The 16437-nt window shown below is 44.2% G+C and overlaps 1 protein-coding gene across 1 annotated transcript in view; it reads right to left on the reverse strand.

Moving 5' to 3' along the window:
• sptbn5 (spectrin, beta, non-erythrocytic 5) overlaps window positions 1-16437 on the reverse strand; it is a gene marked incomplete at both ends in the record, with an annotated part of 151887 nt that overhangs the window by 104370 nt on the left and 31080 nt on the right. The window contains 14 exons of the mRNA XM_079574317.1: window positions 702-838; window positions 1155-1213; window positions 3763-3868; window positions 3947-4111; window positions 6376-6546; window positions 6674-6773; window positions 6866-7005; window positions 7072-7303; window positions 9516-9727; window positions 11891-11966; window positions 12029-12286; window positions 13522-13652; window positions 13714-13863; window positions 15517-15744. Coding sequence (XP_079430443.1) covers window positions 702-838; window positions 1155-1213; window positions 3763-3868; window positions 3947-4111; window positions 6376-6546; window positions 6674-6773; window positions 6866-7005; window positions 7072-7303; window positions 9516-9727; window positions 11891-11966; window positions 12029-12286; window positions 13522-13652; window positions 13714-13863; window positions 15517-15744 — 2165 coding nt within the window. The remainder of the gene's footprint in view (window positions 1-701; window positions 839-1154; window positions 1214-3762; window positions 3869-3946; window positions 4112-6375; window positions 6547-6673; window positions 6774-6865; window positions 7006-7071; window positions 7304-9515; window positions 9728-11890; window positions 11967-12028; window positions 12287-13521; window positions 13653-13713; window positions 13864-15516; window positions 15745-16437) is intronic.

A 16437-nucleotide genomic window follows, 5' to 3' on the forward strand; every position in this document is an offset into this window, starting at 1 on the left:
GTTCGTACAGAGAGAGGTTTTGGGAGGTTTAGTTCGTACAGAGAGAGGTTTAGGGAGGTTTAGTTCGTACAGAGAGAGGTTTAGTTCGTACAGAGAGAGGTTTCAGGAGGTTTAGTTCGTACAGAGGGAGGTTTAAGGAGGTTTAGTTCGTACAGAGAGAGGTTTAAGGAGGTTTAGTTCGTACAGAGAGAGGTTTAAGGAGGTTTAGTTCGTACAGAGGGAGGTTTAAGGAGGTTTAGTTCGTACAGAGGGAGGTTTAAGGAGGTTTAGTTCGTACAGAGAGAGGTTTAAGGAGGTTTAGTTCGTACAGAGAGAGGTTTAAGGAGGTTTAGTTCGTACAGAGGGAGGTTTAAGGAGGTTTAGTTCGTACAGAGAGAGGTTTAAGGAGGTTTAGTTCGTACAGAGAGAGGTTTTGGGAGGTTGAGTTCGTACAGAGAGAGGTTTAGTTCGTACAGAGAGAGGTTTCAGGAGGTTTAGTTCGTACAGAGGGAGGTTTAAGGAGGTTTAGTTCGTACAGAGAGAGGTTTAAGGAGGTTTAGTTCGTACAGGGAGAGGTTTAAGGAGGTTTAGTTCGTACAGAGAGAGGTTTAAGGAGGTTTAGTTCGTACAGAGGGAGGTTTAAGGAGGTTTAGTTCGTACAGAGAGAGGTTTAAGGAGGTTTAGTTCGTACAGAGAGAGGTTTAAGGAGGTTTAGTTCGTACAGAGAGAGGTAGGTGTCCGTGTCCTGCAGCAGACGCTGGGAGTCGAAGTGAGTGGAGGCCAGGCGTTTGACCCGACCCATGATGGAGTTCATCTTCTCCGCCAGCTCCGCCGCCTCCTGCTCCAGCTGCCGGTGCTCCTGGACACACAAACAACACACTTTAGTAACAACACAATCAATCAATCAAATGTTATTTATAGAGCCCTTTACAACACTCAAGGCGACCAAAGTGCTTTACAATAAAACCACATAAAATCCATTAGAAACATTCATACAACCAAACAATAAAACAGATAAAATGTACTAAAGTGTGGCCGTGCTACTTAGTGTTTAAAGCCAGTCTGAATAAATGTGTCTTGAGCCTGGATTTAAAAAGGCCAAAATCAGTGATGGTTTATATCAGGGGGCGGCTTATTCCAGAGTCTGGGTCCAGCTGCTGAAAAGGACCGATCACCCAGTGCTTGGACTCGGTCCTGGGCACTTCCAGGAAGAGCTTGTTTGACGACGAAGGATCTGCCCGAGTCACGAACAGTTAAAAGTTCAGACAAGTATGAAGGGGCGAGACCATTGAGGGCTTTAAAAACAAAAAGAAGGATTTTAAAATCAACTCTAAAAGAAACTGGAAGCCAATGCAACGAAAAAAGGACTGGGGTGATGTGCTGACGTCTGGGTGTGTTTGTTAAAAAACAAGCTGCAGCATTTTGCACCAACTGAAGACGATTAAGACAGGACTGGGAAACTCCAAAATAAAGGGCATTACAATAATCAATTCTTGAACTGATAAAAGCGTGGATGGTTCGCTCCAGGTCTGAGCGGTTTAAAAAAGGCTTTACTTTAGTTAAAACACGCAGCTGTTAAAAACTTGACCTGACCACACTGTCAATCTGTTTGTCGAAACGAAGCGAGTTGTCAAAGGCAACCCCGAAGTTTCTGACACCAAGCTTTAGTAATAACACCAAGCTTTAGTAATAACACAAAGCTTTAGTAACAACACAAAGCTTTAGTAATAACACAAAGCTTTAGTAATAACACCAAGCTTTAGTAATAACACAAAGCTTTAGTAACAACACAAAGCTTTAGTAATAACACAAAGCTTTAGTAACAACACAAAGCTTTAGTAACAACACAAAGCTTTAGTAACAACACAAAGCTTTAGTAATAACACAAAGCTTTAGTAATAACACAAAGCTTTAGTAACAACACAAAGCTTTAGTAACAACACAAAGCTTTAGTAATAACACAAAGCTTTAGTAATAACACCAAGCTTTAGTAATAACATCAAGCTTTAGTAATAACACAAAGCTTTAGTAACAACACAAAGCTTTAGTAATAACACAAAGCTTTAGTAATAACACCAAGCTTTAGTAATAACACAAAGCTTTAGTAACAACACAAAGCTTTAGTAATAACACAAAGCTTTAGTAACAACACAAAGCTTTAGTAACAACACAAAGCTTTAGTAACAACACAAAGCTTTAGTAATAACACAAAGCTTTAGTAACAACACAAAGCTTTAGTAATAACACCAAGCTTTAGTAACAACACCAAGCTTTAGTAATAACACCAAGCTTTAGTAATAACATCAAGCTTTAGTAACAACACAAAGCTTTAGTAATAACACCAAGCTTTAGTAATAACATCAAGCTTTAGTAATAACACAAAGCTTTAGTAACAACACAAAGCTTTAGTAACAACACAAAGCTTTAGTAATAACACAAAGCTTTAGTAATAACACAAAGCTTTAGTAACAACACCAAGCTTTAGTAATAACACAAAGCTTTAGTAATAACACCAAGCTTTAGTAATAACATCAAGCTTTAGTAATAACACAAAGCTTTAGTAACAACACAAAGCTTTAGTAACAACACAAAGCTTTAGTAATAACACCAAGCTTTAGTAATAACACCAAGCTTTAGTAACAACACAAAGCTTTAGTAACAACACAAAGCTTTAGTAACAACACCAAGCTTTAGTAATAACACAAAGCTTTAGTCATAACACCAAGCTTTAGTAATAACACAAAGCTTTAGTAATAACACAAAGCTTTAGTAATAACACAAAGCTTTAGTCATAACACAAAGCTTTAGTCATAACACAAAGCTTTAGTCATAACACAAAGCTTTAGTCATAACACAAAGCTTTAGTAATAACACAAAGCTTTAGTCATAACACAAAGCTTTAGTAATAACACAAAGCTTTAGTCATAAGAGCTGTAATCTCGCTCCACATGGACGCATGAATTTTCCCTTTTCGAACATGAATAAAGCACCTACAGGGCTTTTGGTTTAAGGTAAATGGTCACAACTTCATATGCATGACCTCATTACGATAATAAGTCCTTCAACAATACTTGTTGTCAGTAGAGCATATGATGGAGCGATACAATCTCAAAAAAGGCCTGAGCCGGGCGGCCTGAGGCATCACTGGCGAGTTGTAAAGCTGGATTCAGTCGTCGAGCTTTATATGTGGCTCCAGGAGCGGCAAAGAGCAGCCAGTGGTCCTGAGGCTGAGCGAACCACTTTGTTCAAAGCCTTCTTCTCTTTCAGAGTGAGACCAAACCACACGGTCCCACAACTGGTCACTCTCAATTACACAATAATAAAAGTTCAGAAGAATCCTAGTATTTTGGGTAAACTCTCGAAGCCTGCGTAAAAAGAAGAGGCGCTGTCTCGCTTTCTTAGCAGAGTTCATCGTATGTGAGCTCCAGTTCAAGTCATGAGAAAGAGTCACACCCAAGAATTTACCTGAATGATGCTCCTTCCAATCCCTATACTAACATATTTGTCGTCTAGAAGCAGAAAACAGAACAATAGTGTGTGATCTGCAAATTTCAATATTGGGTTCATCTCCAATGGCAAGAAATGTGGGAAAAATGGGGGGGGGAAGAGGGGAATAAATTTGGAAAAATTTTGAAAAAAGTTGGGAAAAAATAAGGAGAAAAACACAATTTATGGGGAATACATTGGGGGTAAAAATATATTTATTTTTTTTTTAAATCAAAAAAAATTGGGCACACATTGAAAAAATGAGAAAGTGTCGGTGTCGTGTATATAAATCGATACAGTCAAACAGGAGCACCTTGAGCAGCTGGCGACTGGAGCGCAGGTCGTGTCCTTTGGCCGCGTTGTTCAGCATCCACTGAATGGCTTCGATCTTCAGCTTAGCGTCCTGGAGTAAAGCAGACTCTGACAGTAAATACCTGTATATTTGTATATTTGTATATTTGTACACGTCTCGGGCTCTGACCTGCAGCAGGTCCATCAGCTGCTCCTGTTGTCCCGCCTGTCTCAGCTTGTCTCCGCGCTCACACATCTTGTCCTGGAGCCTCTTCCAGCGGCTGCTCAGCTGAGTGGACTTCCTGCTGATGCTCTGGCTGCCCTGGTGTCCGTCAGACGTCATGTCCTCAGCCTCCTGTGGAGACAAGGTGGAACACGCTCAGCTCTGCCGCATCTACAAAACACTCCAGGGTTTGTCCTCGCCTTCGCCCAGACACTTCATCAGATCTACAGTGAGAGGAGCATCGTCCCGTCCCGAGAAGCTCCTTTGGTCATGACTGGAATCTCACTCCCACACATTCAGAAACAGCAACATGTCTTTCATTTAAATGAACAAAATGAGCCGTCATTATTAAGATCAGAGAGAAGCTCTGATGTTTCAGGGGAGGCCGTTCCAGAGTTTGGGAGCAGCTACACTAAAAACCCTGTTTCCTCACATGTTTAAACGGGATTTGGGAAAATTCAAGTCCAGGTCCAGACTCTGTCACTGCAGGAGTCGGTCCAGACTCTGTTACTACAGGAGTCGGTCCAGACTCTGTTACCTGCAGGAGTCGGTCCAGACTCTGTTACTACAGGAGTCGGTCCAGACTCTGTTACCTACAGGAGTCGGTCCAGACTCTGTTACTACAGGAGTCGGTCCAGACTCTGTTACTACAGGAGTCGGTCCAGACTCTGTTACTACAGGAGTCGGTCCAGACTCTGTTACTACAGGAGTCGGTCCAGACTCTGTTACTGCAGGAGTCGGTCCAGACTCTGTTACTACAGGAGTCGGTCCAGACTCTGTTACTACAGGAGTCGGTCCAGACTCTGTTACTGCAGGAGTCGGTCCAGACTCTGTTACTACAGGAGTCGGTCCAGACTCTGTTACTACAGGAGTCGGTCCAGACTCTGTTACTGCAGGAGTCGGTCCAGACTCTGTTACTACAGGAGTCGGTCCAGACTCTGTTACTACAGGAGTCGGTCCAGACTCTGTTACTACAGGAGTCGGTCCAGACTCTGTTACTGCAGGAGTCGGTCCAGACTCTGTTACTACAGGAGTCGGTCCAGACTCTGTTACTACAGGAGTCGGTCCAGACTCTGTTACTGCAGGAGTCGGTCCAGACTCTGTTACTACAGGAGTCGGTCCAGACTCTGTTACTACAGGAGTCGGTCCAGACTCTGTTACTGCAGGAGTCGGTCCAGACTCTGTTACTACAGGAGTCGGTCCAGACTCTGTTACTACAGGAGTCGGTCCAGACTCTGTTACTACAGGAGTCGGTCCAGACTCTGTTACTACAGGAGTCGGTCCAGACTCTGTTACTACAGGAGTCGGTCCAGACTCTGTTACTACAGGAGTCGGTCCAGACTCTGTTACTGCAGGAGTCGGTCCAGACTCTGTTACTACAGGAGTCGGTCCAGACTCTGTCACTGCAGGAGTCGGTCCAGACTCTGTTACCTGCAGGAGTCGGTCCAGACTCTGTTACCTGCAGGAGTCGGTCCAGACTCTGTTACTACAGGAGTCGGTCCAGACTCTGTTACTACAGGAGTCGGTCCAGACTCTGTCACTGCAGGAGTCGGTCCAGACTCTGTTACTACAGGAGTCGGTCCAGACTCTGTTACTACAGGAGTCGGTCCAGACTCTGTCACTGCAGGAGTCGGTCCAGACTCTGTTACCTACAGGAGTCGGTCCAGACTCTGTTACTACAGGAGTCGGTCCAGACTCTGTTACCTGCAGGAGTCGGTCCAGACTCTGTCACTGCAAGAGTCTGTCCAGACTCTGTTACTACAGGAGTCGGTCCAGCCTCTGTTACTACAGGAGTCGGTCCAGACTCTGTTACTGCAGGAGTCGGTCCAGACTCTGTTACTTCAGGAGTCGGTCCAGACTCTGTTACTTCAGGAGTCGGTCCAGACTCTGTTACTTCAGGAGTCGGTCCAGACTCTGTTACTTCAGGAGTCGGTCCAGCCTCTGTTACTACAGGAGTCGGTCCAGACTCTGTTACTACAGGAGTCGGTCCAGACTCTGTTACTACAGGAGTCGGTCCAGACTCTGTTACCTGCAAGAGTCGGTCCAGACTCTGTTACTACAGGAGTCGGTCCAGACTCTGTTACTGCAGGAGTCGGTCCAGACTCTGTTACTACAGGAGTCGGTCCAGACTCTGTTACCTGCAAGAGTCAGTCCAGACTCTGTTACCTGCAGGAGTCGGTCCAGACTCTGTTACCTGCAGGAGTCGGTCCAGACTCTGTTACTACAGGAGTCGGTCCAGCCTCTGTTACTACAGGAGTCGGTCCAGACTCTGTTACTGCAGGAGTCGGTCCAGACTCTGTTACCTGCAGGAGTCGGTCCAGACTCTGTTACCTGCAGGAGTCGGTCCAGACTCTGTCACTGCAGGAGTCGGTCCAGACTCTCTGAGGGACAGTTACCTGCAGGAGTCGGTCCAGCCGGTCTCTATTCGCCTCCATCTCTTTCTCCAGAGCCTCGTGCCTCTTCAGTTTGCGCAGGACGTTGGTCGGGTCTCTGTACGATTCGTCGTCTGCTGTTTTGAATTTGTCGTCCATCCACAACATCAGCTCCTCAGCGTCTCGGAGAAACTCCTGCGGCACAAAGAGATTCAGAGTCAGAGTCAGTGTCAGTGTCAGAGTCAGTGTCAGTGTCAGAGTCAGTGTCAGAGTCAGAGTCAGAGAGCTCCGGCCGGATGAGGATTCGACATAAATGTTTTACCTGGTGCCTCTGAGCCTGGAGCAGCTCTGCCCTCCTGTCTCGGCTGCTCTCCTGTAACCTCCTGTAGGCCTTCTGCACCGTCCGGCTCCTCTCTCTGACTCTGCACAGGAGCAGATCCATCACAGATCAATCAGACGGTTCAGTCATGTTCACAGCTGAGGAGAACCTTTAATATTAAACCCAGTGTCTCACAGTCTGGAGGCGTAGTGCTGCTGCTCCACCAGGTGATGGCAGCGCTCACTGAACTGCTCCACTCTTTGGTCCAGCGCTCGGATCAGCCCCTCCAGCTCGTCCTGCCGCCGCAGCAGACTGAGCACACCGTCCACCGAGTCCTGGGACAAACCGAGATGAGACGAGAACAAATCCCGAGACAAACCTGTGGCTCGAGCCGTTTTTACCCCGACGTCTTTGACCCGCAGCCGCGCCTCGTGTCCCGACAGCGCCGCCTCGATCCGGTCCGCTTCCTGGTTCAGCCTTTGGAGCTCCACCCCCTGCTCCAGGCGCTGCTTGCGATTGGTCCACAGCTTGTCCAGTTTCAGCCAGTCGGCTTTGAGAGAATCCAGCGTCGCCCGAACCTCTGCGTTTCCAGATCCAGCGAGAGACTGAGCTAAAGTCTGCAGATCCTTCAGCCTGAAAACAACAAGAAGGAATAACTTAAAGCGGACCTGCAGATGGAGCTTAGAAATAAAAAAGCATTTAAAGAGGGGGTATTCTGCTTTTCTCAGTCACATAGCACCAGTCTATATCTCACTACAATGATACCAAACCTTCTGTTGGTCTGTAAATGCAGTAAATTAGAATAACTGCCTTGTATAAAATGTCTCTCTCAAAATGGCTGTAGTGAATGTCTTGAAATAGGCCCCTGTCTCTTTAAGAACCTCTGAGCCTTTAGACACGCCCCCTCCACACGCTGTCTGTGGCATCAGTGGGGAGGGGGTTCTGCTGAGGGGCAGTGGTTGGTCACTCGGCTCGGAGGCGTCTCCAGGAGGTGGGGGCGTTCCTAGGAGGACTCAGGCAAACCTATCCCTAAAATGGCCGCCATCAGAGTTTTTACAGATTACTCAAAAATACGTGAATGTGCCAAGGCAACACTTCAGGCAAGTTTGTAATGAGGGAGTGACAGAATAACATGATGGAAAGATGGAAAAAGTCAATTATGCAGAATACCCCCCCTTTAATTAGCGATAAGAACTAGACGTAAATTATGAAAATGCAAAAATCAAACAAAAAAATTACAGAAATCTGGGGAAAAAAGGGAAAAAATGTGACGAAAATGTGACAAAAAATGGAGAAAAATCTGAAGAAAAAAAAAATGTCAAAAAAGCAACAAAAAGTGATTAAAAAAAAACATATAAAAAGTGATGGCAACATGTAAAAAGATGCCTATGTTAACAAGAGTTTTGTAGGTCTTTGCTTTCAAATGAGGTGTTATTCTGGCCTAGAGGCTGCAAACTCCAGTCCGGCTTTCAGATTAGAGTAAAGCTGAACCGATGGAATTGCACTCGGTTAAAAAAGCTAAACAATCTATCCCAATGATATGAATAAAAGACATTTATTTATGTCCAGCACTGTCTCTATCATCATGTGGGGATTAAAGTTTCACATATTTTAGTAACTGTAGCCGCTCGGACATCAGTGAATGTGAAGCTCTGGTTTGAGGACATTTGGACGATATAACGTTATTTATTCGACCATGTGGTTTAGCTAAACCTGCGACTGTTTACATGGTTTACAGTTGTAAATAGTTACTGTAAGTGGCACATTTGCAGAGTCATGTTGTACAGTTGTAAATCTTATACTAAAATACTAAGTGGTAAATTGTCGTAGAAATAAACGATAGCGTGTTAGATAGCCTATTTAGCCCCGCCTCTATGACAGCCATCTGTCTCAGATGTAGATTTAACTTTATTTTTTGTATATTTTTATTTTTTTCACGATCCGATACTGATATTCGATATCGGAGCCGACACTGGAAAAAATCCGATATTGGGTATTAGCGACAAATATCCGATACTGAACCGATACCAGTTTTGGCTCTCATCGCCTGAAGAACACAACTTTTACTAACTTACCTGGGCCAGCCGCAGCAGCGTGTCGTAAAATTACAAAAAATTGACGAAAAAATTACAAAAAATTTAACAAAAAAATTACAAAAAAATTACAAAAATGTGACAATTTTTTTTTCTAAATGACAAAAATGTGACAAAATGTGACAAAAAATTAAAAAAAAATTACAAAAAAATAAAATACAAAAAAAATGACAAAAAATGTGACAAAATATGAAAAAAATGTGACAAAATGTGACAAAAAATGACAAAAATGTGACAAAAAAATTGAAAATTAAAAAAATCACAATCCGATACTGATATTCGATATCAGAACCGACACTGGAAAAAATACGATATTGGGTATTGGCTACAGATATCTGATACTGAACCGATACCAGTTTTGGCTCTCATCGCTTGAAAAACACAATTTGTACAACTAAATCTAAGTGAATATGGGCTGCAGATCATTCTGAAGCTCTGAACCTGGAGAATTCAACCGTGGAGTTAGTTTTAACCTCTTAACCTTAACTACATATTATATGAAGCTGAAATTTTGAATTTTGACTAATTAGGACCTTCTGGCCCTAAACAGCAAATGATGTTTCATAAGGTTGTGATAGACCCACTGTCCATCACATTTTAGTTATTAGACTTATTAGGTCCTACTTATCACAAATAGCAAGAACAATTATAAAACACCAGACAAACTCTCGGGTCTTTAAGGTGGGAAGTAAAAGTTTAAAACATGGTTTAAACGTCCACGTTAAAGAACTTATCCATAAACATAACATCACCTGTCGTGCTGCTGGTCGAGCTCCTCCCTCAGCTCCTGGTGCTGTCCAATCAGAGCCAGCGCTGAGGTGACGTCAGTGCCGGCGTCGTCCAGCAGGAGGCGCTCTCTGGCCGACTCCGCCCACAGCTGCAGCTCTTTGGACTGAAGCTGGAAGTTGTGCAGACGCCGCGCCTCGTCCAGGTGAGTCTGTCTGTCGGCCGCCTGCCCCTTCACCTGGACACGCCCGGAAACGCACGCCGTCAAACACAGACGATAAGCTCCGCCCACAGAGAGCCTTTTTAATGAAGCTTTACTTAAGGCGAGAGGCTGCTGAGGAAAACCCTTAGAGATGTGTGTCTCGTTTCCTCCCTAACATCTTAGTTGTGATTGTGAAGTGACTCCAACATGGCAGCCCACGTTTCCCACACTTATTCTGGCGTTGTCACGATAATAACATTTCAAACTCCATTTCCAAACTACAGCAAAACAAAAAATCTCCCTATATTATATTTGCTGTAGGAAATGTGTCTTTTTTTCCCATCATTACAAAACACTCAACGCTATATTTGATTATTTGGTTCAAAACTCATTGTGAAAAAAAACAAATTTGTTCTTTCGAATTAAATTATTTACATCTTGACCTGCGATGTTCAGGGTCAAAAGGGGCAAAAAAAAGCTGTTTATAGACTGGATTTGGCCGCTGACCATCAGGTTAAAACACTGTGTTACCTGCCACCCTGCGGTTAGCATTAGGGTTAGCATTAGGGTTAGCATTTATTTATATACAAATCTCAAAGCGTATTGACTGGAGAGCTCACAGCCTTTATGCCAGGGGCAAGTTTGCGTCGTGCAGGGCCGGTTTTCATCACTGCCAAAACACCCAAGGGCCGAACCTCAACATTGTAGCTTAAAGTAAAGAACTATTCTCTGCAAATGCCAATGTTTTACATCAACGGTTCTCAGGTGGCTTTGGGACCCACCTTTCCCCTCGAATGACAAGCTGAGGCCCCAAATAAAACTGTAATTTGTCATATTTCGTATAAAATATAGTATTTTCCACACAAGTTTTTGTTGAACAAGCAGTAGATTTCCCATTAAGGCTGAAATTATGATCAAAGCAACCCAATAATTTTAACAGACACAGTTAATGTTTCCGATGGGAAATATTGAATATAAGTTCCCTATGGACTCGCGACCCACTGAAAATGGTTCCATGACCCACTTTTGTGTCCCGACCCACCAGTAGAGAATCAATGTTCATCATTATATATGACCAAGCGGGACGTTCTGACAGGACATTAAAATACTGACACTACTTCTCGCATTTTAAGAGTACTTCAACAGGTATTTGATCTTATTTGCATATTAATATTTCTCAAAATCAGCTTGGGGGCCAGAGGTTCTGTGCTGGAGGGCCAGATTTTGCCCCCGGGCCTGACGTTGCCTGCCTCTGCTATAGATATAGACGCATCTCTGGAATCGCCCATATATGGTCATTTTTGAAAACAGTTGAGGGGGAAAACAATTTTGAAAAAATCTAAATTTTGTCTAATTATTCAAAAAGTACTGTAACAAATGCTGAATTATAAATATAGTTTCTACTAAATAAAGAAACAAAGACATGGGGAGGAGCAAAGTGGTTCAACGGCCCATAAATACATGAATAACGGAGAATGCTAACTTCATGCTACATGTTAGCATCGGGCTAATGCTAAAGGTTAGCTAGCGCTTGCTACAACTGCCGTTTTTTCACTTCTACTGAACAATCTGTGAGAAAATATCCATATGGGCCTGATTTACACTTGACTTTATTTATGTGATAAATAAGTTCATATTCCACCAGAAAATGGCTAAAAAGAGGGAAAATTGTGTTTCTCTAAAGATTCTATTTTCCCCCTCGGCGAAGCCACGCCCCCTTCTATGACGAGATGCCGTCTGTATCTATATGCCTTTAATTTCTAAAACTATGTGTGAGATCTTCCTAACCCTAGTCACAACCCTGACCCCTAACTGCTGTCACATTCAAGAACAGAATAGTGCTTATCACCAAAAATGTTTCAAATAACCCTGTAAAATTCCTCCTTGGCTTTGATATCATTTGAATTCGTTGAGAATATAAAACGGCTTAATCTAATGCTGACTGATACATGTAAACAAATGGGAGCACTGAAAAACAGCCCTGTTAGCTTCTTCTTCGTGATTCCATTAGTGTGTATTGGTGACTCCGGTCCGGTTTTCTGGCCAGAGACACCAGGGGGCGATGAAAGACCCCCCATTCATCCCATTAACACTTGTATTACCCCCAGAGGGACCACGGGAAGGATTTATTAAGGGAAGCAAGTTACGGATTTGGGTTGAGATTAAAGCCAGTCCTTCGTGTTCATGGTGGTTCCTCACCCGTCTGAGCAGCTCCTCCAGCGCCCGGACCTCCTTCATGATGGCGGCGCTCTCCTCGGGGCTGCAGTCCTGCTTCCTGCGGCCACAGCGACAGTTCATGACACAAACCAGACGCTAAACCTCTCTGTGACGTCTTACATTTTAGCGATGCTCTTGAGGTACGCGATCTTGGCCTCCAACACCTGGATGTCCTTCAGGGCCTGTTTCTGAGCCTCCTCTTCGTTCTTGAGCGTGAACGAGGAGCCCGCGGCGTCCACGTGCCCGGAGCCCAGGCGGTGCAGCTGGTCCTGGAGCTGAGCCCGGGCCTCGTCGCAGCTCTGGAGGAACGACTGGACGTCAGCGGAACTCAGCAGCTCCCGGCCTTTGTCCTCCTTCAGCCGCTGGATCCGCTCCCACCTGCAGGGGGCGACAGAAGCACGTTACTGCAGTGAACCACCTGCAGGGGGTGACAGAGGGAGAAATGCTGCTCATCTGCAGAGCTTTGATGAGCAAGATCTTTCTTCATTCATCCTAGCCTATTGTACATGTTTTAAAGAGGGGGTATTCTGCTTTTTTCAGTCCCATAGCACCAGTCTATATCACACTACAATGATGACAAACCTTATGTTGGTCTGGAAATGCAGTAAATTAGAATAAATGCCTTGTATAAAATGTCTCTCTCAAAATGGCCGTAGTGAATGTCTTGAAATCGGCCTCTGTCTCTTTAACCTCTTAACTCCCGCCTGAACCGAGAGGATTTTGTTCCTCACGTCATCAGATTTTTTTTCCATTATTTTTTTTGTTGGGCATTCAACTCATTTTTGGAACTTTTTTGTCATTTTTTTGTCTTTTTTTGTCATTTTTTTGTCATTTTTTGTCATTTTTTTGTCCATTTTTTTGTCGTTTTTTTGTCGATTTTTTATCATTTTTTGTCTTTTTTTTTGTCAATTTTATGTCAATTTTGTGTCAATTTTTTGTCATTTTTTTGTCATTTTTTTGTCATTTTTTTGTCATTTTTTGTCATTTTTTGTCCTTTTTTTGTCCATTTTTATTACATTTTTATTACATTTTTTCGTCAATTTTTCGTCAATTTTTGTCATTTTTTTTCTCTCATTTTTTGTCTTTTTTTTTCTCTCATTCTTTCTCTTTTTTTTGTCAATTTTTTGTTATTTTTTTGTCATTTTTTGTCATTTTTTGTCGATTTTTTTGTCATTTTTTGTCTTTTTTTTGTCTTTTTTTTGTCTTTTTTGTTATTTTTTGTCATTTTTTGTCATTTTTTGTCCTTTTTTAGTCCATTTTTATTACATTTTTATTACATTTTTATTACATTTTTATTACATTTTTTCGTCAATTTTTCGTCAATTTTTCGTCAATTTTTGTCATTTTTTTGTCACATTTTTGTCATTTTTCCACACGCTGTCTGTGGCATCAGTGGGGAGGGGGTTCTGCTGAGGAGCAGTGGTTGGTCACGCGGCTCGGAGGCGTCTCCAGGAGGTGGGGGCGTTCCTAGGAGGACTCAGGCAAACCTATCCCTAAAATGGCCGCCATCAGAGTTTTTACAGATTACTCAGAAATACGTGAATGTGCCAAGGCAACGCTTCAGCCATGTTTTTAATGAGGGAGTGACAGAATAACATGATGTAAAGCCTTACCTGCTGCTGACGCTCTTCAGGCGACTCTGGATCTCTCTCCGTTTACTGTGGCCGCTCTTCACAAGCTCCTCCCCCATGCGCGTGATGTCATCCAGCTGGCCACGCCCACTCACCAGCGCCGTCAGAAAATTCTAAGAACAAATGTGTGACTCCACGGGTTTGTTCGGGATCGGTCTCGTCTCGCGGCCGTACCTCGTATTTGGCCTGGATGACGCCCGGGTTCTCGGAGGCGCTGAACGTGTTGAGGACGTTCTCCTTGTCGTTCATCCAGGACTCGAACTCGTGGCAGCTGCTGAAGAAGCGGTGCAGGCGCAGAGTCTCCTCCAGGGATCTGCTCTTGGTCTGATGGAAAGGGAACGGGTTTAGAGCGGATTTAACCCAGCAGCGTTTCGTACTCCTCCTGCAGCTCCCTCTGGTCCCTCTTAGTCCCTCTCAGTCCAGGTCCAGTCCGGGTCTTACCTGGGCCAGCCGCAGCAGCGTGTCGTAAAATTACAAAAATGTGACAAAAAAAATGACAAAAATGTGACAAAAAAATCACAAAAAAATCAATACAAAATTACAAAAAAATTTACTAAAATTTGATAAAAAATTGACGAAAAATTGATGAAAAAATTAGAAAAATGTGGAAAAAATGAAAAAAATGACTCCTCCTGCAGCTCCCTCTGGTTCCTCTTAGTCCAAGTCCAGTCCGGGTCTTACCTGGGCCAGCCGCAGCAGCGTGTCAGCGTGTCGTGAAATTACAAAAATGTGACAAAAAAACGACAAAAATGTGACAAAATGTGACAAAAACATTACAAAAAAATGACAAAAAAATGACAAAAAAATGACAAAAAAATGACAAAAAAATGACAAAAAATGACAAAAAAATTACAAAAATGTGACAAAATGTGCCAAAAAAATGGCAAATATTTGATAAAAAAGTGACGAAAAAATGACAAAAACTGTGACAAACTGTGACAAAAAAATTCTAAAAAATTGATAAAAAAGGTGGTTTCCCCTCTTCAGGTCGGTGGGGAGTCCTTGCCTCAAGTGGAGGAGTTCAAGTATCTCGGGGTCTTGTTCACGAGTGAGGGACGGATGGAGCGTGAGATCGATAGACGGATCGGTGCGGCGTCAGCAGTGATGCGGTCGCTCTATCGGTCTGTCGTGGTGAAGAGGGAGCTGAGTCGGGGCAAAGCTCTCGATTTACCGATCGATCTACGTTCCCATCCTCACCTGTGGTCATGAGATTTGGGTCATGACCGAAAGGACAAGATCGCGAATACAAGCGGCCGAAATGAGTTTCCTTCGCAGGGTGGCTGGGGGTGAGGAGCTCAGTTACCCGGGAGGAGCTTGGAGTAGAGTCGCTGCTCCTTCACGTCGAAAGGAGCAGCTGAGGTGGCTCGGGCATCTGTTCCGGATGCCTCCTGGTCGCCTCCCGCGGGAGGTGTTCCAGGCATGTCCTAGTGGGACAAGGCCTCGTGGAAGACCCAGGACACGGTGGTGGGACTATGTCTCCGAGCTGGCCTGGTGTGGCCTCGGGGTCAGAACAGCTGGAGGAGGTGTGGCCTCGGGGTCAGAACAGCTGGCCTGGTGTCGCCTCGGGGTCAGAACAGCTGGAGGAGGTGTGTGTGGATCGGGAAGTTTGGGCATCTCTGCTGAGACTGCTGCCCCCGCGACCCGGCCCCGGATAAAGCGGAAGAAAATGGATGGATGGATGATAAAAAATTGACTTTTTCGTCCATTTTTTATCAAATTTTTGTAATTTTTTTGTGACCAAAATGACCAAAATGTGACAAAATGAGACAAAAAATTACAAAAATTTGATAAAAAAATGACGAAAATTGACAAAAAAATGTCAAAAAAAAATGACAAAAAAATGTGACAAAAAATTACGAAAAAATGACAAAAATGTGACAAAAATGTGACAAAAAATGACAAAAATGTGACAAAAAAAATGACAAAAATGTGACTCCTCCTGCAGCTCCCTCAGTCCAGGTCCAGTCCGGGTCTTACCTGGGCCAGCCGCAGCAGCGTTTCGTACTCCTCCTGCAGCTCCCTCTGGTTCCTCTCCACGGCTCCGCTCTCGTACTGGGGGTCGGGGGCCCAGCTCGTGTGGATCTCTGTGGTGCTGCGCCTCATGGAGCGGCTGCGTCTGGGGCGCCTCGTCCTCCTGCCGCCGGGGCCCTGCTCCTCCTCCTCCGCCGTCGTCGCCACGGCGACGGAGCGCTCCAAAGCCGGGGCCTGACGGAGGACACATTTGTGGATGTTCCTTCTGCTGTGGCTCAAACCCAGATCTTAATTGTTAAAAGAGACGGATCTTTTTTCCCCAGAACTCACACGAACTAATGCTTGCTAACTGTGCTAACTATCATAGCCACTTTAGCATAGGGACCTCTGATGCTAACTATCATAGCCACTTTAGCATAGGGACCTCTGATGCTAACTATCATAGCCACTTTAGCATAGTGACCTCTGGCGCTAACTATCATAGCCACTTTAGCATAGGGACCTCTGGTGCTAACTATCATAGCCACTTTAGCATAGGGACCTCTAGTGCTAACTATCATGGCCACTTTAGCATAGGGACCTCTGATGCTAACTATCATAGCCACTTTAGCATAGGGACCTCTGGTGCTAACTATCATAGCCACTTTAGCATAGGGACCTCTAGTGCTAACTATCATGGCCACTTTAGCATAGGGACCTCTAGTGCTAACTATCATAGCCACTTTAGCATAGGGACCTCTGGTGCTAACTATCATAGCCACTTTAGCATAGGGACCTCTGATGCTAACTATCATAGCCACTTTAGCATAGGGACCTCTGGTGCTAACTATCATAGCCACTTTAGCATAGGGACCTCTAGTGCTAACTATCATAGCCACTTTAGCATAGGGACCTCTGGTGCTAACTATCATAGCCACTTTAGCATAG

The sequence above is a fragment of the Gobius niger genome (genome assembly GCF_951799975.1).
Source record: "Gobius niger genome assembly, chromosome: 16".
Lineage (NCBI taxonomy): Eukaryota > Metazoa > Chordata > Actinopteri > Gobiiformes > Gobiidae > Gobius > Gobius niger.